The sequence below is a fragment of the Rhea americana genome, unplaced genomic scaffold, assembly GCF_003343005.1.
Source record: "Rhea americana isolate MKP2758 unplaced genomic scaffold, rheAme1 scaffold_25, whole genome shotgun sequence".
NCBI classification, from domain to species: Eukaryota; Metazoa; Chordata; class Aves; order Rheiformes; family Rheidae; genus Rhea; species Rhea americana.
Window position 1 is genome coordinate 2,913,956 of NW_028186368.1, and position 22,282 is coordinate 2,936,237.

General features: G+C 34.4%; 1 protein-coding gene across 6 annotated transcripts in view; it reads left to right on the top strand.

The window, feature by feature from the left end:
• Positions 1 to 1,372: 1,372 nt before the first annotated feature.
• Positions 1,373 to 22,282, top strand: part of HACE1 (HECT domain and ankyrin repeat containing E3 ubiquitin protein ligase 1) — a 53,964-nt gene continuing 33,054 nt past the window's right edge. For 3 of the 6 annotated variants that reach the window (XR_014896107.1, XM_085306931.1, XM_085306933.1), the window contains exons 1-9: positions 1,373 to 1,423; positions 2,641 to 2,730; positions 4,604 to 4,729; positions 7,573 to 7,648; positions 7,928 to 8,059; positions 8,481 to 8,563; positions 11,322 to 11,418; positions 15,513 to 15,614; positions 18,560 to 18,666. Coding sequence is in view for 5 of the 6 variants with exons in the window: in XM_085306931.1 (XP_085163057.1) it covers positions 1,395 to 1,423; positions 2,641 to 2,730; positions 4,604 to 4,729; positions 7,573 to 7,648; positions 7,928 to 8,059; positions 8,481 to 8,563; positions 11,322 to 11,418; positions 15,513 to 15,614; positions 18,560 to 18,666 (842 nt within the window). In the remaining variant the exon portion in view is untranslated. The other 3 variants (XM_085306932.1, XM_085306934.1, XM_085306935.1) reach the window with 3 other exon arrangements.

Consider the following 22,282-nt stretch of genomic DNA (forward strand, 5'->3'; position numbering starts at 1 on the left):
TAGTTTTTGTTTTAATTAGAGACCTTTCTCTTCCTGCCAAGAGATCTATGGAACAGAGCTCAAGTAAGATTTTTCTATTTTTGTATATTATGAGCTAATCTTGGATACATTTGAAAAAATAATTGAGTCTTCCAAAAGTGACGCCTATGCTTAGTATCTGTTTAGATTTATTTCTGACACTTTTCTTTTTTTTGTTAAGTCACATTCTAGTGGTATGTGTCAAGGATGGACTGATGGTTACAGAGCTCTGTCATAAGGAGTAAACTATATCCCGTCCAAACTTTTGAACTTGCTGACAGTTAGTGACTCACTGCAACTYTGAAACTTAATTTGGTGTTGAGAGGCTTACATCTCTTCTACCATGCATTCAATATAAGCAGCATTGATTTTTATAAAAATCAAAATTAATATGGTTAGTTATCTCATTTTAGTGTTCAAAAGTACTAATAAATTAGCATCTGTCTTCTTACTTTTGTAAGTTACAGACAGACTGCTTCAAATAGTGGGTAGCAGCAGAAAAARCATCTTGGGGCAGTACACAAGACTAATAATGAATCTTATAGCTGTTGAGCGATAAGTGTTTCTCTCACTCCATTTGATAACTCRTAAGAATTATTTATTCAGTATTTGATAAATGTCAGCTTGCCCATCTTGGTAGTATCAATAGTATAAATAGAATGTACATGTAGTAAACTATGTGCACATAGGCACATAGTGAACTATGATGCCTAAAAATACAAAAAGTTACACTGCTTCAAGTCTGTTTTAATTCTTCTTGTTCTGACTGCCGTGTAACTTTGGTATATTAGTTCAATTAAGATAATGAACAAAAAGTTCAAATTAAAGTTTGACTGGAACAGTCTTGTATCTTCATATTCTACCTGAGTTGCCAGTAAGCGTAGTTCCTGCAATCATGGGTCAAAAATCAAGCTGAAAGAGTCTGTGCTCCCAAAGGCATACCTTACTTCAAGCTAGAAAATACTGCCTAACAGTTACTATGTTCTAAAGCGTTTTTTCTGTTTTGTCAAATTTTAAGTAGTGTTTTACTGCAGAATGACTATCAGTGATTAAACAGGCATGTGGCACAAGCATATATGCAGTGGAAATACTGACAGAGAGTGTGTTAGTTGAACGCCAATCTGTTTCCACCACTGATCTGCACCTTTATCTGTTCTGGCCTTTTTCCTTGCCTTCAAACTTGGGATGTGAGAAATGGTGGTTTTTTCTTTATAATGTAGTTGTAGGTACCTAAAACCTATAATAATAATCTATTGAACCATAGCACCAAAGACGAATAAGTGTTCTAGATGAACTTATTTTATGTAAAAAATTACTTTAGGATGATGGAACAATTTAATTTTTACACAGATAATGAAACAGCTGTCTATACGTTGATGCCAATGGTTATGGCTGACCAGCACAGGTGAGAGCTATTTTAGTTTCCTTTATTAGTAGTATCTTTTAAAAAAGAAACCATGTTAGATTTGCAGCTGCTAGAGCACTTTGAGTTCTGTTGCTGAAGTGCTGTGCAGGTTTACAGAGATACCTTCTAGCTGAAGCTAGTTTATTCATACATTCTCCCATATTCATACCTGAGTTGCCTTTGGAGTTCAGAATTAGAAATTTATTATCCTTATGCTTTAGACTAGAACTGGGAGATGTTCTGTTGATGCACATGGAGAAATTTGGCCAAGGATGAGATAAAAAAGCATTGCTTTGTAACTTAAGTTGTAGTTTCAAATGTGTGTTTATTGATGATATAAAAGCTCTTAGTCTCATGTTACTGGTTAAAAAATATAYGGAATAAGAATTGGACAATAAGATTTGTACTTCTGGAATTCCCTGGATGAGCAGCTGTTTCTCTTCTCCAGTAATGGTTGTTTACTATCTGGAGACTGTGTAATGCTAATTAAGTGGTGCTGCCATCCATTGAGCTTTGTAGGCAAGCAGGTAGCACCTCCTGATGACGTTGTAAATTGTATATATAACCAGGATAAATATTTGTTCTACTGCATAATATCTTGCTAATATTGTGTACAAGGGTTTTAAATTATGTGATAAGCTCATTACTGCAGGCTAAAATCACCATTTCACTTGCAATTAGACCTATTTAGAGAAGTTTTATCTTTACTAATGCCATGATTCATTAAGGCTTAAATGAATCTATTTAAATTTCATACCCTGTTATCATTCAAATGTTTCCTACATCATCATCATGATTTCATGTATCAGTCTTTCTTCTGAACTTTGCCTATGTTTAGGAAAGCTGCTGGATATCTGGATAGGATGCTTATGCTGAGATAACGAAGAAAACAAGAATTTGCGGTTTTTCAGTCCAAAGCTAATTATATGCTTGTTTTCCATATCAATAAAGAAGTGAATTGACCTTCTGGTCTAGTTCTTACTAGTTTACATTTAAAGCAGTTGCCCAGTGTCACAATTGTCTTTAAAAACAAGGAAGAAGTGAAGAGTAAAAGTATTGTTAATATGCAGATGTTGAAAGGCTTTTGGATCTCATGTTTAGAAGGTAGCTGGAGGAAAAAGAAGTGATAATGAAAGAGAGCTTTCTTACAAATTACAGTATATAATTTGGATATTATGAACTTTTTAAAAACATTAAAATTATTTCTCTGTTTTAAGGTCTGTTTCAGAACTTCTATCAAACTCAAAATTTGATGTGAATTATGCATTTGGACGTGTGAAGAGAAGTTTGCTTCATATTGCAGCAAAGTAAGACTTGTTTGAGTCCACTCCAGAAGTTAACAATGAAAGTATTACTACAAATCTAAGGCACTAATGTAAGCTGGAAACTCTGTAGCATCAGTTAACTTTTTATTTTTACACTTACTCTTGTATTTTGTTGGTTCACCCCTATTGAGAAAACAGATTGTACAAATGATATCAAATGGCTTTCCAAACTATACTGAGGGGAAGTCTTGGTGGATTTTTTTTTTTTTTTTTTTTTCTTTCTCTGGAAGTTCAATCTGAGAGAAGTGTAGCTACTAGTGTATTCTTAATAGCCAATTTACCCATGCTTTTCTAGATTTAGAGAAGCCTGGTCTACTGCACTAGGTGCTGCTTGTTTTTTTYTTAAGCATTTTGGTATGCTGCTCTCAGTGGGGAGCATTTGGATACTCATTGGGAAGCAGCTGTACCAAATTACTTTGTGTGCTCATAACTGAATTGAAGAAAACTTGGTCATTCACTTCTAGTAATTTTTTGTACTCTGGATGAAGGACTTAACTGGAAACTTCCAATTCATCACCTGTATTGATTTATTATCATTTGATAACTGAAATCAGATGAATATGTGTATATTTGTATAGCTCTTCCATGAGATAAATCTACATTTCCAAGAAACAATCCACTTAACCKTTTTTAATAGAAATGAACCAAATGGGTTTTGAAATAGCTTTGTAGAATACTGACTTAAAACTAAGGATTAAGTGCTTTGTTTTTTAGTCCTATTCTAAGTGTCTTGACTGCTCTTGCATTTAAACTCTTTTTTTTTTTTAAAAAAAAAGGAGGGGGGGAAGGAGTGTTTTGAAAGTGTATATACTTTCTGCAACAGCATGTTTTGGGGCACAGTGAAGGTAGAACTTCCAGGTTTTTAAAGCAGGCTATTTTAGGAATATCTTTTTCCTGAACACTACATCTCATAGTACATCTTATATAAAATCTACTTAGCAGAAGAAATAAGCTAATTTTAACTTATATCTGAAAAGTTTTGAAATGTTATCATCTTGTTGATCATAGGAAACTGTCTAAATGTCTTCTGTTTTTACTTTTGTAAGTGTTTTTTATTACTTCTTGTTTGTGAATTCTCACTTCTTGGATGTCTATTGGGTATCTCATTAAGATACTATTTTTGCAAGTTATTTATTGTACAGCTAGACTATTTTCTGGTGGGTGGTGTGGAGTAGTTCTGTCATTGATGAGACTGGTAATAATGGATAAACCAGTCAGGAGGAATACGAAAAATACTCTGTAGTAATCAGCCCCTTCTGCAGAGTACAGGAGCAAGATGAACATCTAATTCAAAGTTTCTGTATTGTAGGTGACACTGGTTATCTGGAAGAGCTATTCTATTATGAAAAGTAAAAGGAAGATAGACACAGATTCAAAGCAAATAGAAAAGAAGTAGTTGTATGAGTTTTAGTTTTTACTGTTATTTAAGCTTTTAAATGTAACTTCTAGAAACTGAAATGTAACAAAAAATTATACTGAAATTGTTGTTTAATGAACATTTCAATCCTGTGAAACAGCAAAAGGATGAAGGAGGTAAGAGGTGGGAAACAAAATGTTGAGGGAAAAGCACATTTTAAGCAGTTTTCAATTTAAATGGTTAACAGCTTTAAAGATTCCTTGTTGGATTTTGAAGTCACTAAAATCACATAGAAGTCTAATAYCTGTTCATTAGTAAAAGCTGGTTGTAGCTTCTACTATATTTCAGTGTCTTTCCTTTAGCTTTATGTAACTTGAAATATGAGAGTGTAAAACCAGTTCATGTTAACATTCTTTTGTGCTGATTGTAATCTGTAGGTAGTACTGCTGTTGTGTGTGCATCAGTAATAGACCTAGTTTTTAAATGTCTTTGTTATAGTTTTTCCTTATCTATTCTCAGTTGTGGATCAGTTGAATGCCTTGTCCTATTGTTAAAAAAAGGAGCAAATCCAAACTATCAGGACATTTCAGGATGCACACCTCTTCATTTAGCAGCAAGAAATGGGTAAGAAAAAAGTTTTTTGTTCTTTCTTTAGGAAAAATAGTGTACATTGTGCACTTGAGTTGATCTGTAATATTTTTGTATAGGTTAAATAAAACAMTTTGTTTTTCACTTTTGAAAGTGGCACATTTACGGTGAACTTGGAGGTTGATGTTCTAAATATTCAAAAATAATTGTGTATATAAATGGGTATGTCTGAAGTGGCTAGTGTTATATAATTATTTTAGTGTTTTCTGTTAACCAGCAGCTGAGGGGACGGGGATGTTTGATTTTGTGACTGACACAATGATCCTTATTTCAAACAAAGCATGAATTTACCTTCCAGTTAATTAAGTAAGGAAATATTTAGAAGAGGAAACTGAAAGGGTTTTTGCTGTTCAGCTGTTCAGATTGTTACTCAGAAAGTGTTTCCAAGGAGACTTTTCCTGCAGGGAGAGGAATACAAAATTTGCATGAACAGTATTAAAGGGGGGGGAGGGAAGGTATATATTTGTACGAACTTCATGAACTTCAATTTGAAAGAAGAATTTTACAGTAAAAATGCTTTAATGCTTTAGTTTCTCTTTGTAATTATTATTTCTTTGTTAAAGGCTCCTGTGAGATATCTTCAAGTTTGTAGGAGAAGAATCTATTACATAAGTTAGGGCAGTGCATGCAAGATGTTAGTGTGCATGACAGGAAATAAAACTGGTCTTCTGCAAAGGAATGGAATGCAATTTATGCAACATAGCAAGTCCAGTACAAAAGAACTGGACTTGAAATGCAAAAAACCCACCACTGGGTTTGTGTATACATGTGTGTGTGTGTGTGTGTGTGTGTGTGTTTATATGTATACACATATATACAAAGAGAAAGACAGATACATATAGATACCTGTCTTGCAGTCCTCTATAGTTGCAATGTTTTCCATTTGGAAGGTGGTTTTCGATGTTATCTGCAATACAAGGAGTGATTCTGGGACTAGACATACGTTTCTTTTTTTTTAAAAAAAAAGTTTTAATATTATTTAATGACTTAAAATTCACAAGAAACTAAACTGTACTGCTCATCTCCATTTGTGCCATCCATCATCTAGTTTCTACCTTTGTAAGTTATTCATGATTTGATCTTATCTGTACAGGTTTCTCGCATTTATATTACCGCTTTTCACTTGCTGTAGGGCTACTTCTGGAAAGCCTTTGCGTTGCTATTCCTGTGATGACTTCGTGAATTGAAGTGAAATAGGAGAGAAGTGGAAGTGTAACTCAAGATTTTAGTTGCCTGCATAATTCAAAAGAAATTAAAAAAGCAATGTCACTTGAGAGATTATTACTTTTGACAAATAATGGAATGGCAACAAAAATCTCCTATTAGAAATAYGCTTAATATGCCATAGTTCAGCTTTAGTAGCCCAAGTCATACTTGAATCAATTTGCAGCAGAGATTTTCCACTAGGAGCAAAATGTCTGGAGATGAGCAGCTTGTCAGTTGAAGCAACTCTTATGTTATTTGTGATAGAATAATTGTGTAACTGATCACATCTTTAATAATAAAACATTTTTTCAAGAAGGGTGATACTTCAGTTATTATGGGAAGTGTTTTTAATGGCATTCAAACATTTAAGATGCATTTACTGTGCTTTCTAGTTGCTCTCTGAGACAAATACCAGTTTCTTGTTTTGGTTTATCAAAGAGGTTTTTTTCTACTTTTCTTATGAGAAGACAACGTTAGCTTTGAATAAACTGTGTCTTTCGAACTGGATAACTTTTAATTTTGAAAGTAAATTTCACAATGTTAAAAATAAACCAGGTTCTAACTCTGAAACTAGTGACAGCTTTTTACTTCCGATCATTACTGAATTTTCTGAAAATCTATTTAAATGATGCATGAAATTTCCTTTCAGTAAAAGTTGGTAAAACTACCAAATCTTTATTAATAAATAAATAAATAAATAAATAAAGGTTTTAAGATCTTTTTTTTCAAACTGTAGTATGTGGAAACACACAGCTGTTAATTATACTATTGTCTTTTTCATTTTAGAGCATATATATAACACAGTAACTGAATTATAGTAGGGGCAATACTTCAAGTGAGGAGGAGGAGTTATTTAGTGGCTCTTAGGTRTGTGGAAAGAGTATATGTAGGAGAAGGGAGAAATAGCAGTACATATTCAAATGCAGAAATTTATATACAGGAGATAGTTATGTGGAAGGGAAGTATGAGAAAGGTCTGAGATATACTGATAAAAAGAAAAAGTAAGAATAAAAAACTCTTTAAGGAATCAAACCCTTTAAGGGTAAAGCATTTACAGAACTAGAGAGCGTTAATAAACTGGTAAAATATGAAATAGGAAAAAAAAACCTCTACATTTATGAAAGCAGTTGTAGTTACTGAAGATTTACTTAATGTTACAGCGAGTGTCTCATTAAATAACAATGTAGTAGTGTACTAAAGATATGTTCACTGAAGTGCGCTGATGATGATAAACTTTATGGATTCCCCTTATTTGAATTYTAGCTTTTTATCTTCAGGGTGTAGTTCATGCTCAACTGAAATTGTTAAAGTAGTTAGRTATGTGTACAGTCTCCGCAACTGCGCAATTATGATTTCTTTCCCTTACCTCCTGCCTTGATGATTAATATGCTGCACTTGCACTGTATGAGTCTCCAGTGCTATGGATGATTATTTCTSTTTTTTAGATGCTCAGTACTGTGCTCCTCAAAAGTTAAATCTACCGGCTATGGTTTATACATGTGATGAATTATTGTGAGGGAAGCTTGAGAAGATATTTGGTCTCTGTAAATCATTTTGCATGACTSGGATTTATTGTATTTATTCTTTTATTTTTATTTATTTATTTTTCACAGCCAGAAGAAATGTATGAGCAAGCTTTTGGAATATAGTGCAGATGTCAACATTTGTAATAATGAAGGCTTGACTGCAGTAAGTACTTTTAATTCTAGTGATACTCTAAAATGAATGCAAAATTTGAAGACACTGGTTTCTTAAGCCTCTTCTATCTTACATGTAACTAAAGAAAACTGCTATGTGTCCAGTGACCTTAAGAGTCAAGAAGTGTGATCCCAATATCTGAGCATGATATGATAATTTTATTCAAAGCTTTTCTTTGTTTCTCTGTTGACAATAGTACAGTCAGGTTTAAAAACGTATTTACGAAATACCATTATTGCTRAAGAAAATATGTATTTGCTTTGTACTTAGATTCATTGGTTGGCCGTCAATGGACGAACAGAATTGCTTCATGATCTTGTACAACACGTCAGTAATGTAGATGTTGAAGATGCAATGGGACAGACAGCACTTCATGTTGCTTGTCAAAATGGCCACAAGACAGTAAGTTTTGTAAACTTTAACATATGTTGGAGTTGCCAAGAATTGGATATTGCTTTGGCTTTTCATATGCTCACTATAACGTTTAGGAATGTAAAGAATTCTGTCATTTGGCTAAGTAAATGGTATGGACTGCATACACTACTGCATACACTTCTATGGAAATAATTAATTCCAGGTCTTTGAGATTAGCTTAAGTTYTATAAAAGGCATCGTTATTAAAATGGGAAGTGGTAAGAAAGCTTTATTAGCAACAACAGCCATAATTCTCCATACAGTATTTAGGAATTTTGTTTTTGAGATTTATTACTGGAAATTAAATCCTTCAGTATAGTGCAAGATGCATGACACTAAATAATTGCAAGCCAAGCAATATCTCTGTTGATGTCTTTCTAATGCTGGCATTTTCTTCTGTTCCAAAAAGACAGTGCAGTGTTTGCTAGACAGCGGTGCAGATATTAACAGGCCCAATGTGTCAGGAGCAACTCCACTCTATTTCGCTTGCAGGTATAGTATTCTTAATACTGAGTTAAAAAAAAAAAAAGTTGAGTATTTTGGGAGTACACAGGTGCAATAACAATTATTAGAAAGCACAAAAATGAGGCAACATAAAAGCTGACTTGTGTTTAATCTTGCCTCATGTTTGAATGTAGTTTGCTTCATCTGAAGGCTTATGTTAGTACTGCGAGCTAAGATACCTGTTTCTAACAGACATGTTAAATACATAGCTCTGCATGTTTTAGCATGAGTCATAAATCAGAGTACTGAGCTTTTCTCTGAAAAAAATGAGATCTACCAACCTAGCCTATTGAGTAGTCTTTTTCTCTTTTTTTTCTGTGGCTATTTAAAATCAGTGAATTGTTAAGATAAGAATTTGACAAGCTTTTTGTACTGGGTCAATATTCTTTGCAAACAGTTCTCAGAGATTGTTAAGCAGTGATAACCTTCCTGCCTCGTCCTTCCCAGACCATTCATAAATACAAGTCTGCTAGACATTTTTAAGATAGCATCTAAATTAGTTTCTTTCTTTTTTTCTTTTATTTTTCTTTCTTTTTTTCTGTGTGAGAAGACCCCATGTTAAAAAGTAGTAGTTAGGCTAATAATTRCTACATTCATCAATTTATAAAAAACAAAAGTTTTCATAGGGTAAGTTTGACTATTCTTTAATGTACATTATGTCATTATAGTGTACATGAAATTACATCTTTAAGGCACATATGTACATGTTGGCCTGAAATTATATTGTCACAGGTCAGTTCTGGTTTCTTCATTGTTTAGTTTTATTTCAAAACTAATCACATATGATTAATGATGTCTTGTTTTAATTGGAGCCTTTCAGCTATTTGTTAGAACATTTACAATTCTGTAATCCCTGTGCTTTGGTTACAGGTTAAATAGTTCACTTATGATTAAACACTAATRTAAACAAAGGGAGAAATGGACTGACCTGGTGGCCTGCCAAGGCTTATGTTGTGGGAGCCCTGGTCTCTGGAGCTCATGTGCGCTGACTCTTGGCAATTGAAGAGAGGGGAAAGTAGAGAATAAATGGCTGCTAGCTAATTGAATGCCTTGGTGCTTAAAGGCATCCTGGGTGTATTGACATCCACCCTAGATGAAGAAAGTGACTTGCTTCAGCTCAGAACCTTTCGTGAGAAAGGAATGCGTTGCAGGTACAACACTGGTATTTTAGAAATGAACAACTGGAGCAATTGAAAGTGTGGAATGAGCAGGGTGTGTAGTGGAAGTAAACACCTGTTATTGTCTGAGGTACTAGTTGGTGCCACCCAGGAAGAAGGGCTATATAGGTTCCTGATGGGAGAGTATGATAGCAGTGGCTGGTGATGGCTGGAGAAAGTTTCTGAGCACTGGTACCCTAACTTTGAAACCCCTGTTCTTCAGGGTGTTAAGTGGACATACTGTGCACTTACTTTGGAGGTTTAAACTGAAGAATGCTTCAGAAGGCTATTAGTTTTAGCTCCTACCAGCTGCTGGTAGCTGAGTGTTTGCTGGGGAAAGTCTAGTATGTTAGATTAATCTACTGGTTTCCTGAGTTGGAAAGGACATTGAAGAGGAGAATTCAGTCAGGAACTGTTGAGAGCTCGATAAAAATAACTTTTGCCCGCCCCTCAGCTGTTAATTGTCGCTTTTCCTTTGCTCYCCTGGAACTGTTAGCATAGGTGGTCTTTGTGCGTTCCAGAATGGCAAATATGAATTTATGTTTATGTAAGAGGCACGCCACAAACTAGTTATAATCTAAAACATAGTTGTAAAGCTTGTAGCTGTAGCATTAGTTGATATGCCTTTTGTACCAGTCTTTAATTTCACCCATTGGATTTTGCTAGCATATGCACTAAATATCAGTGAAGGTATGTGCTCAAATAGACTTTAAGGTAAGCTTCATAAATTTAACGTCTATTCACTGGTTCCTAACTTCATTTTCTTCAGAAGTGTTTTGGAAAATAATGCTCTAATTGTTAAAGGATATGTAATATAAATAATAATTCATGTTATTTTATTGTAGCCAGTGATGACTTATTGGAATAGTTGACTGTGACATTCTTCACTCAAGGGAATGTACAAGTATCTTATGTAACAGACACACCAGTGAGAGTGTGAAATAGACTCTGAATGGAACAGTAAAAGTCATCTCCCTTTATACATTTAAAGACTAGGCAAAACATTCAAATTCACTGCTTTTAAAAAGCAATTACTGTAATAGATCATAGAATGATAAGGTTGGAAGGGACCTCTCACTCTTTGATATATCTCTTGTGGAAGACTGACACTTTAACTATTAAAAATTTTTATTAATCTCTTTCTGATAATTAAAGCACGATTAGACTCTGCTTCACAAAGGTCGTATCAAAATCTGGGAAGAGTGAGCAAACAACTCATGTAGTAAAAATAACTTTTCCTGTGATGTAAGTTAGGATRTAAATTTACATGGAGCTCTTTCTATGCCAAAAGTGCAGCTCATACAGATTTATGAGACTAGACAAAGATTGATTGTTTCTGAATGGTGAGGACCACTCTGGTTTCATAAATGGGCCGTATCTGGACAGTGTTGCTCTGTGCTTCTGCAGTGACCTTGAAATATAGTAAAGGAATATCRGTGGCATCATCTTTCATCCCTATTTTTCTACCATCAACTGTTTGTGTTTTTTCCTACCTTATTTTGTTTTTGCTAGTTGGATGAAGTAGAAGCAGATTTATTACTCTTGGATGAAGTGCTGTGTTAACTCTCTTTCTTCTCTGTTTTTAATAGTCATGGTCAGAGAGACACAGCACAAATCCTTTTGATGAGRGGAGCCAAATATTTACCAGACAAAAATGGCATTACTCCCTTGGATCTCTGTGTACAGGTATTGAGTTAGCAATGCTTTTTTTTCTGTGAACTTATAGAAGTTTATACAATATCAGCTGGTTAATGTTGTCTTTTTAATTTGAAGGCTTGTGAAAGATTATAGTCTTTGCAAAACAGAATTGCAAAAATAAAATTTAACCTTTAAGTCAATGGTTCCCAGTTTGTAACTTTTACAAAAGTCTTTAATGAGATCTGATTAAAGTCTTTAAAAACTTTGCAAAATTGAAGAAGCAAAGAATTTGCAGAACTCTTAGACTAGAAAGTTTGAGGATTCTTTGTTTGATGGTAAAAAGCTCTGTTTAGGTGTTTGTGTGCTAAATTGTTAAAAAGTAAGAGGTAGAGACATTCAAAAAGGAGTAATTTTTATTGCCTTAACTAATATATTTTCTCTTGAAGAAATGTGACTATTAAACAAACAAACAAAAAAAAAACCCTTACATGCTGTTGGTTGTTCTACTTTTCCAAGGTATTACAAATTCTACATCTGGATGATGAATTTTGAAGAACAAAGCTATAAAGTCTTGCATGTTCTCAACTGCTGGATAAAACATAGTCTTTCTAGTTTGGTGCAAAATGTTGCTTGTACTGCTTGCTGATATATCTTTCTGTGATTTGTTTCCAATAGAGTGAATTTTAAGATTACTACTTAATCAGCAGAGTAGAAAATGTTAAAAAAAAAAATCACTGCACTTAGTGGACATCATGTAAACCTGGTGAATGTCTAACAGGATGCTGCACTAATAGATTAAAATATTCTCAAGTTACTTAAATACTGAAGATTCCTCATTTTCCTTAGGACCAGTAGTTGAAGTAGCTATCTGTATCCAGTAGTGACTGCTGTTTTCAGTACACTTCAGGTACTTTTAGAATATTTAATGTTTAATTCCGAAAACTTTATTTCACGGATTGTCTGTGGAAAGTCTTGATTAAGTTAGGTTACTGAAAACATTCCTTTTTGGATATGAGACATCTTAATAAATCCTCAGCTCCAGTCTCTATTTTATGATTTTTTTCTTTAATTTTGACCTGTTCCTAGAAAAATAAGGATATTACATCTAAGTAGAAATAACAAATTTGAATTTATTTCAAGTCTTGGTTGTACTATAAGGTGTCATGTTCCAAAATCATGCTAGTGTTAATTAGCTTGTGTCTAATTAGCAAATGCAGTAAGGCTGATGCTGACCAACAAAGAAACTAGCTATTCTTATTTCCCAAATAGCAGGTGGAAAAAAGGTGGTCGTATTATAAATGTGTAAATATGCCATAAAAAATTAATGTAGCAACAGAAGAGAGTCTTAAGTATGTTACTGTCTTTGGGTCACTTTAAGTAGAATGCCTGGAATAATTAGAAGTACAAGATTTTTAAATTTAACACTAAAGACTTCTTTATGTTTTTTAAACCTATTTTCATGTTTCATTATCAAAACTATATATATAATTCATTTCTAATGTTTATTTCTGACTTCAGACAGGACAGCTTCTCTGGTTGCTTTGTTGGAGTAACCAGTCTTTCCATGGATATTACTTATGTAGATTCTGTTTTGGCCTCTCTTTCTTTTTACAAAACATTTTGAGTGTCCAGCTGGTATGTTGCTTTTTAAAAAGAATTCTGCAGAAATTGCACTGAAGAAATTCGAAGTCTCCTCAGAAACTTAGTGTGGAATATTGTCCTCACATATGAGGATGTCCTAACATTCACCCTCTTTTATATCTGTAATGAAGCTTAGTGTTTGTAGGAACTTGGGGTATATTTAAGTGTTCTTTTACTGGAAGCCTGTGCTGGGGTCACTTTAATGGAATCTGAGTTAATGATGCACAGAATACTGACAATGRTATTTCATATGAGAATGTTGCAGAAATAATCCTTCATGTTGCAAAATGTGCTTTTTTTCCTTATTATGAAAAATGCTTCCCTTTTTTAATGCTCACTTGCATATTGTTTTTTTGAATATTGGCATATATATAAGTGCCATGTTAAGTATGCAAGGGAGCACGTGTGTTTTCAGCATATGTCAGGAAGAGACATGTTCTCAGTTGTGAGGGAGAGGGTAAAAATGGGGAAGCAAGCATAAACAATCTCAGAAGAACTTGTAAGTTCTTAAATTGTAGTTTCTTAACTATTCATGCTAGACTGAAACACTCAGGTAATTAATTCCATGATGGTTATGCGATTTCATACATTTTTGTTTTCAAGGCTTAAGGAATTTTGTCATTACTTTTTTGTTCTTTTTTTTTAATMTTCTGTAAAAAATCTCTGTTGTGAGAGTCAGCGGTAGGTGTGTCTGATACTGTATCCTTCCCCTTGTGAAGAAAGTACATGCAGGAGGGGGAGGTAGGAGGTGTGTATGTCATTTAAGGGAAAAATCCCCCAAAGTGTAACATAAAGCTATACCTGATGAGTAGGCAATGCGTCTTCTGAACCAGAACTCATGAGTCGTGGATCTGATTACACTTCATCTCAAGATGATTATTTTGTAATGAGGTCTATAAAAAAATGGTGAGGTTTGTTTAAAAGAAGATCTATTGCTCTCATCTTCTGTAACCCAAAGCTTTAAAAGCATTATAAGGCATCAAAAATAGATGAGGCATATTGAATGTGTCCAAATGATGCTCTCTAACTTTGTTGTGACTGGATTTTCAGTTGTCTGCTTCTGTCTCCATTTTTACAATTCCTAATGGGCTAAAAAAGATGGGCACCACTCAACATCCAAATTCTGTTCCCTGCCCCTCCTTAAAAAAAAAGGGGGGGGGGTGGGTATGAGTAATGAAACCTGGTGTTTGCTCTTTTGTAGTGATGATACTGCCTTGAGTCAAGACAAACTTGTGATACTAAGTAAAAAAGGAAACAAATGGTTTCTTTCATTTTACATCTAGGATTTTATTTTTTACTTACCAGCTTGCTTTTCAGTGTAGATGCATGTTTTTGGTAGACTGAAATAGTAGATTCATATACTCCTTGCCAATGTGGTCTAACCACAGGTTTAGCGAGCTAACTTAAATTTGTCCTCATGGATTCTGAATTATTAAAACAGATAGGTCCTTGGCACTAGGAACAACTTAATCTGTTGCTATTAAAGGAATTATAGACCATTTGTACAAACAGAAAGGAATTTCTAGAGTTGAAGCATTTAATGGATTACATTTTTTATTTTCCAGTGTTGAATTTGATGTTTGCGTTCAAATGTTGGGTACCCCTTCCAAAATGCAACTGTCTTAAATAAGACTTGATGTAAATAAGCCTTGAGCTCAAATTCTCTCCCCCCCACCCCCAAACCCCAACCTTTTTCCCCRAAGGTTCTGGAAAGTTAGTCTGAGCTGTTGATTTAGGAGCATATGTGGGATCATACTTGTGTAATAGTTTTAATGTTAGATAACCCTTTAATGGATTTAACCAATTTCTGCCTTTAGAAAGTCAGATTTGTGCTGAATCATGGAATCAGAAAGGTTGGAAGGGACCTCTGGAGATCATCTAGTCCAACCTCCCTGCTCAGCAGGGTCACCTAGAGCATGKTAGACAGGGTTGCATCCCGGCAGGCCTTGAAGATCTGCAGAGAAGGAGACTCCACAACCTCTCTGGGCAACCTGYGCCAGTGCTCYGTCACTCTCACAGKGAAGAAATTSCCCCTCACGSTCAGGYRGAACTTCCTGTGGTTCACGAATATTTGGAAAAAGCGTTTGTTTTGTAGGATTAGATTCCGGAATGCAATTAGCTGGTCTGTTGTCATCCATCWACAATAGGACGTAACTGAGCTAAGTGTTGTACTGTTCTTTGGTGAATTGTTAGGGGAAATGTTCCGATATAAAGTAACTGTGGCTTTCTAAAGCTTTATAAAAGAGGAGAAAGGGGGTGGATTTGTATGAGTTGGTATACTGAAAGAATTTGGATATCGGTCTGTCTTCTCATAAACATTATGTGATATCTAATTCTGACACTTTATTGAATTTCAGTTTATTTGGGGATTAAATTTCTGCATTCAGCTTTTTTTTTTAAGTTGTCTATATTTCTCAGTAGGTTTTAACATCTACAATATTATAAAATTCAAATTCTTGTATTTGTTTTAATTAAGTGTTTCTTGAACTATTGCTTTTTAGGGTGGGTATGGAGAGACTTGTGAAGTCTTAATACAATACCATCCTCGACTTTTCCAGACAATAATTCAAATGACACAGAATGAAGATCTGCGGGAAAATATGGTAATATGATATTATGTATTGCATAGCTACAAATCTATCTGTTTTGTAGAGATCTCATTGTTTAATATGAGTGTTCTGATTAGAAGATGCTATCCAATAGCTAACCACTATGCKCTATTTTTTTTCACATGGAGAATTTATGACCTTAACTTAGCTTTAAACAAGAGAATTCAGTATTAAATGTAGAATCCATTTAATCTAGTCTTCTAACTTGGCAGAGTGATCTAGACAGTGCGACAACTGGAAGAGCAGACCTCTTCCAAGCTCTCTTAGAAATGATGCTGATAAAACACTCTAAATACACAATTATTTTGTGTAATTGAGCATATTTGCCTTCACTTATTCGTTACCTGCATCTGCATCAATTCTAGGATTTGTCTCACGTTTTGAATCATCTAGAATGAAAGGAACATTTGGAGTGAACACTCATCCTTATGAAGCTAATGTGTAAAAATAGAGTGCGAAAGACTGCAAACGTAGTTTCTTTCTTTATTAGTGCCATAGATGGAACTAGTGCTAAACTATTCCTTTCTCAGTGGTTCTTCTGTACCTTGTTTTTTTCATTATTGTGGCTTTAGTGCACTCTAAAGCAAGAAAAAAAACAAGTAAAAGAATACTTGTTTCTTCATTGTTTAGGGGAGAAGGAAGTATGTGGTAGTTTTATCCTCCTTTCCAAACCCAATTACTTACAGATTTTTAATACATTGCTTGCTTGAAAATATCTGCAAATAATTGTACAGACCTTAGATTAAAAAAAAAAAAAAAAAAAAAAAAAAAAAAAAAAAAAAAAAGGAAAAAAAAAAAAGAAGAGAAAAACACTGTAGTATTATGGTAAGATGCTATCTGCCAATTTACTGAACTTGATTTGCCAGATTTTTGAAGTTTGTGGTGTTTTCTGTACTTTGGGTGTTTTTATTGCTTCCATTACAAGACTGAGCACTCACAGATGTGTATAGAAACAGTGTTTACATTTCTGAGACTGGATTGGCTTTTACGAGGTAAGATGATAGGTGAAAACTCTGGAAGAATGGGGGAATGGTGTAGAGGATTTCAAGTAAAAGAATTGAAACAACAGAACAAAAAAGATCCTCGAAAAGTAAATGAGAAAATGTTATTGTAGAAGACAAGAAGGAAAACAATTTTTTTTTTTTTTTTTTTTTTTCCTCCCTGTGTGTGACTAGTGGTGGAGGTGTATGTAGAAGAAAGACCTGATATTCACTGTCAGAATGGAAGAATGTTTTTAAGTATGGTTCTTTCATGGCTTAATTCTGAGCTGTTTTGCCCAGAGTCTTGGTTAAGACCAGTTCATTTTATATTGAAGTGATAACATGAAGATAAGAGATTGAAGGTATGTTGGAAGTCAGGAGTCAAATTTTAAATTTTCTTGAAAAGCTAAAAATATTATCAACACACTGCTGGCAGAATGGATGAGCTTCACTGGGAAGAGAAGCATGGGGCTCCTATGTTTAGATAGGAACAATAAACATTTGAATACAATATGGGAAGCTGCTGCCTATGGAGCAGTTCTGTAGAAAAGGTTCTGAAGTTCATAGTGGGTTACAAGTTGCACGTGATTTTGAGATGATGAGTGAGAGTAAAGGAGTTTCTGTTGCCTGTAAGACACGTGAAGCAATCTTTATGCACTAGTCGTCATTGGCTGTCTTAGTTGAAATATGTTGTCCATTTTGGAGACTACATTCAAAGGAAGATGAAGATAAATTGGACAGATACTGAGGAGATTAATGAGACTTACAAATATAAGGAATGCGGACTCTATGAAAAGGTTTGAAGAACTGAAGTTACTTAGCTTAAAGGAGTTTAGGGTAAGAAACAGCTTGGTGGTTATCTTATATATGTGAAAGGCTGCTCAAAGGAGCAAAGAAATAACATTTTACAGCAAATAAGATAAAGRTATTGCCATAGAAATTTGTAGCTAAAGATTCAGTTTGTCCATGAGGAAAACTCTAAAATAGTTAAGGATAGTGAAATATTAAAAGAGATGATGTGCTGAAGCTCCAGAGCCTCCAGAATCAAAAAGCCCTAAAATGATAAGCCAGTCTGGATCACAGATATTTTTTTCCTGTCTTGAGGCAGAGAATTGGACTAGATAACCTCCTGAGATTCCTTTTCATCTCATGTTTCAGTAATTCTATGAGAAGGATTACCAAGCTTTCTGAAAATGAGAGTGAGATAAGGGAGGAAACAATAGGGATGCAYGAAGAACAGTGTCACTGAAGAGTTAATTTATCTATAAAAAAACTGCTTAGGCCCGAGAAAAGTGTAGAACAAAGGATTGGAAGACAGAGCAGTGTTTGGACATTGATGGCCTCTAGTCTTTGTGAGCCAAATAATGCTGCTAGCAAGAAAAAGAGTAAATTAGATAAGAGAAAGTAATTATAAGGAATTATTGATTAGCAGGATATGAATTTTTACCCAACGGAGGGTATTCAGTGTTTTGAGCAAGAATGAAGGTTGTGAAAGCAAACTCTATAATCTAAAGTTCGTCTATACCATGCCATAATCTAGCAGAGGAGTGAACTGGGGAGGTGGGTAAATGGTAGAATTATGAACTTGAAAGATGTATGCTAATAGCCTTCAGAATTTGAATGTGAATTCCATTTATTTTTCAGATGAAAATAAATTGTATAATTTATAAGTTGTACAAATTAACACTATATGACTAAGCATTTAGCGTTCTTAGCATTCATGCGATGATTATATCCTGTAGTCCATAAAATGACTATAAAAAGTATATATTTTCTCTAAAGTTTTGTTTGCAAGATGTAATGGAATGTTAGGTTAGACTGGATATTGGATAATAGAGAAGCRTGCATTACCATTTCTAGAAGCTACAGCTAGCTTGGGTGCTAGTGATCTGAATTAAATTTAAGTCAAATTTTGCAACTCCTTGACATTATGCAATTTCTTCTGTTTTAATTTACCAGTTGCGGCAAGTTCTGGAACACTTGTCTCAGCAGAGTGAAAGCCAGTATCATAAAATCCTAACAAGTCTTGCTGAAGTTGCTACAACAAATGGTCACAAACTGCTGAGGTAAGTGTCAGAGGATCATAAGTAGGTTGCTAACCTACCTAGCAGTTGATGCTATTTAACAGGGTTAAAAATTTAAACCATCCCTTACTGGCTGCATGCTGAAGTAGATGGGTCTCAGATCTGATTCTGTATGACAGTGCCTTTTTAGATTACTGCCTTCACAAGAATTTCAGGAGAGAAAGTTGGTGTCCTCCTCCTGTAGCTACTGGCAAGTAGAAACTTAGGTTGTGGGAGAAGAAAAATATTTGTTTGAAATAACTGTGTAAGCTCTAGAAAGGGAAGCTTTTTAGCAACTGTAATTCTTTTTCCTTTCTTCCTTTCTTTTTCTGTTCTACATCTTTACTATCTGTGTGCTTTCCTAGCATGTTTGAAGAGGATTTTGTTACCTCAGACTTGTCTCATTTGTTACATTTGCTGTCCTTTTGTTGTSTGTAATATATAAGAACATCTCCTCTGCAGCAGACCAAAAATACATCTAACAGTGACTTATCTCAGCAGTGTAAGTAGTTACTTGAGAAAGCACCTCAAATAAGCAAGCATATTTTCTTAGTATGCTTTCCTAACTTTTGTGGCCTTTGTTTGAGGGACTCTGTGTAAAACGCCTCATCTGTAGTCTGTTGAAACATCAGTAAAATCTGACAGTTTTCAATAGCTAGCAGAATTTGTTTTAACCCTTATGCCTATTAGAAGCTAAGGAAATGTTTTCTGAAAGGACTGAAGAGCATGAAAGCCTAGCAGCAGTTCTTTATTAACATGTTCTTGGATGACTTTTTGGAAAAGTGAAGGTTAAGAGATCATTCTGTATCTGGAGAGGATGTCTGCATAGGCTGTAGGAGGACAACATTTTGAGTGATTCTGTTTAGCTGTTTGGGGGCTTCTAGTAGCCCATCAGTTAGCAGGGAGACTAAATTACATGCTGTAGTTCTAGCTGTTTTTTTTTCCTTCCCTATCAGTCGTGTTAAGTTTCTATCCAGCTTGTAAATGGCAGATTAGAACCACTAGGCATTGCTTGGGATCTCCTGACCCTGTTAATCACCATCTTGTTTTGAGAGGCTTTTGCCTCAATGAATATGCACAAAAGATTTAAACCCCACAAACTTTTGGGGTTAAAGTGGAAAGAAGTGTTAATGCCATTTTATTTTGCTGTTGCAAAGATAATTTTTTTAAAAAGAATTCTAGCTGTTGGTGTGGTTAAGTATGCAGTCAGCTTAACTAGTAACACATTCCTACTTCTGTAGAGCCAGTAGGTTTTCAACATGTAAACTGTGCTAAAGTTTAAATCCAACCTACAGGAAAGGGTTTCGAACTTGCTTTGTTAGGTGGATATTGTCAGAAACTGTGGGAGCTGGATCATGTGAGGCAGTATTTGTTTCTATTTCAAGATCTTCGAAGATGAATTGGTTACTTTGTGTTTAGATTTGATTTATTGGTATTGTTACTCCTTTATATCAAGCAATGTAAAGTTTCMTCTGCAAGGCTCTTGAAACAATATTTATGGAATTGTACTGTTTCTGAATCTGAGCTGATATTTATTCCTGTATTGCTGAAGGTGGATTTACTAGCTCAGGTTGGGGACAAGTTGGAAGCTTTGCATTGTATTGGGTGGGAAGGCACTTCCAGAGATACCTGTAGCTAGGGCATCTTGTGACCTTATACTGGCCCGCTTATATTTGATATGTTGTAATATGTCTCAAAGGAAATAGGATTATTTTCTTTTTCTATTAAAAGAGGCAATTTTGCAAAAACTACATCTCTGATTWTTCTCAGAGATCGCTCTCTAATCTTGCTAATTCTATTCTATGTCAGAGGTTTCAACCTCTGCTTCAACTAAGTATTTCTTAATTATTTTGTTAATTGGCATAATGAGGATGGTACTTGGTGGATATAGACCTCTAAGCATGGGCCTCTTTCTGCCCTATCTCAGCAAATAATAGGAAATACACCCATTCTGCATTACAACCTCAAATAATGATACTTACATGGCTGAACTAGTATCTTCAAAAAGTTGGTTTTGTGAGTCTAACCCTCATCCAATTGATGTTGAGTTGGTTTGTCTTTTAAATCCAAAGAGTCAAAAATATATTTTCTGTAATACTTAACAGGAGGTAGCCTGGAGTTCCAATAGGCTTCTGGCTGAGGAGTTCTGCCTTGAATGCCAACAGGGAGCTTGTTAAGCTAGCATTACCTCAAATGAGTATTTCCTCTTTCCAAGAAATAATTTTAATTTGACATAATTTGGTTTTGCTGGTTCAGACTGGGTTTAGCTATGTATTTATGCTGGTAAAAGAGTCAGTAAACTATTAAAAGCACTCGAACCTTTTTTAATTTATGAATGTCATGTGGAAAACACTGCTGAGGGATGATAAAGCTCAGTTAAAATATATTTTTTTTTCCAATATTTAAATTACTTACTTGTGTTCATAGATTGTATATAAGTAAAGATTTTCTAAATGCTAACTTATAGCTGTGGCCAGAGCCTCTGGTAAACATAAATAATTTTGAACTAGGTAATGCAAGTTTCCTGACTGGGGTGGACGTCAGTATTCCTACCTTTGCACTGTTCACTCTTTGTATTGCTTTGTTACCCAGATTTACCAAATACTTCTCTGGCAGAAATTTAAATATTGGCAAGAAAGTTGTATTTTGTGTATCAGTTTGATAAAATCTTTATTTTTTTTTCTTTTTAATTAACACCTCACCGGTAGTCTCACTGCTGTAAGCAAATTAGTTCTTTTCTTTACCCTTTATTACCTCTATACCATAGGGAGGGCAAGTGATGATAAAGGTGCTGTGATGCTACAAATAGTCCTAGACACAATTCAACAGTAAGTATTATACATACCTAATGTTAGAAATTCATCATACCATTTACATTTTTCTGAAGGCATTAAATTTATGTGTTATTTATATTATTGTGGGAGATCTAAGATGCTTCTGCAAATTTGCCTGTAGGAGAATGAGGGAAGAGAAGTAGAATTCTGTGATCTAGTTTAGATAGATTGAAACTAGCTTTTTTTTTTTTTACAGATTTGTGAATAAACAGCATCTCATCAGAGGCTTACAGCATCTTCTATGGTGTCTGTTTTCTGGTATAAGCCAATCATATAGTTAAGCATACTTTTAAATTTACAAATGTTTTGAGGATAGAGTTAGATATATAGTCAAATATTATCTGTATAGAATTTTATACAAGAAGTTTTAATTTCTTACAGTTTTTGTTATGTGTTCAAATTGAAGAATTTTTACTACTTGGGTCTAAGGAGAGAAAAGTAAGCTGAATATGAGGCTGTTCTGCTTGTACATGAACCTGTGGATATCTTAGATACTACACTGTATTGGTGCTAAAGGAATTCTTGTAGAGTTCAGTGTTGGTTAATTCATTTTAAAAAGATGTAAAACTTCTCATATATTTATTGATGACTGTACTAGTAAGGTGTTTTTTTATTTATGTAATATCTTTTAGATCACTTTTCTTGAGTAGAATCAGTGCCATTTTTATCATCCTCATCTCTTACCTGACTGAGGTAGTTTATGCACATTTGAGATAACAGGTTATATTGGGCTGTGGCAGGATATCCAGTTAATACAGTTGACCAATGAACTGAAAGATGCTATC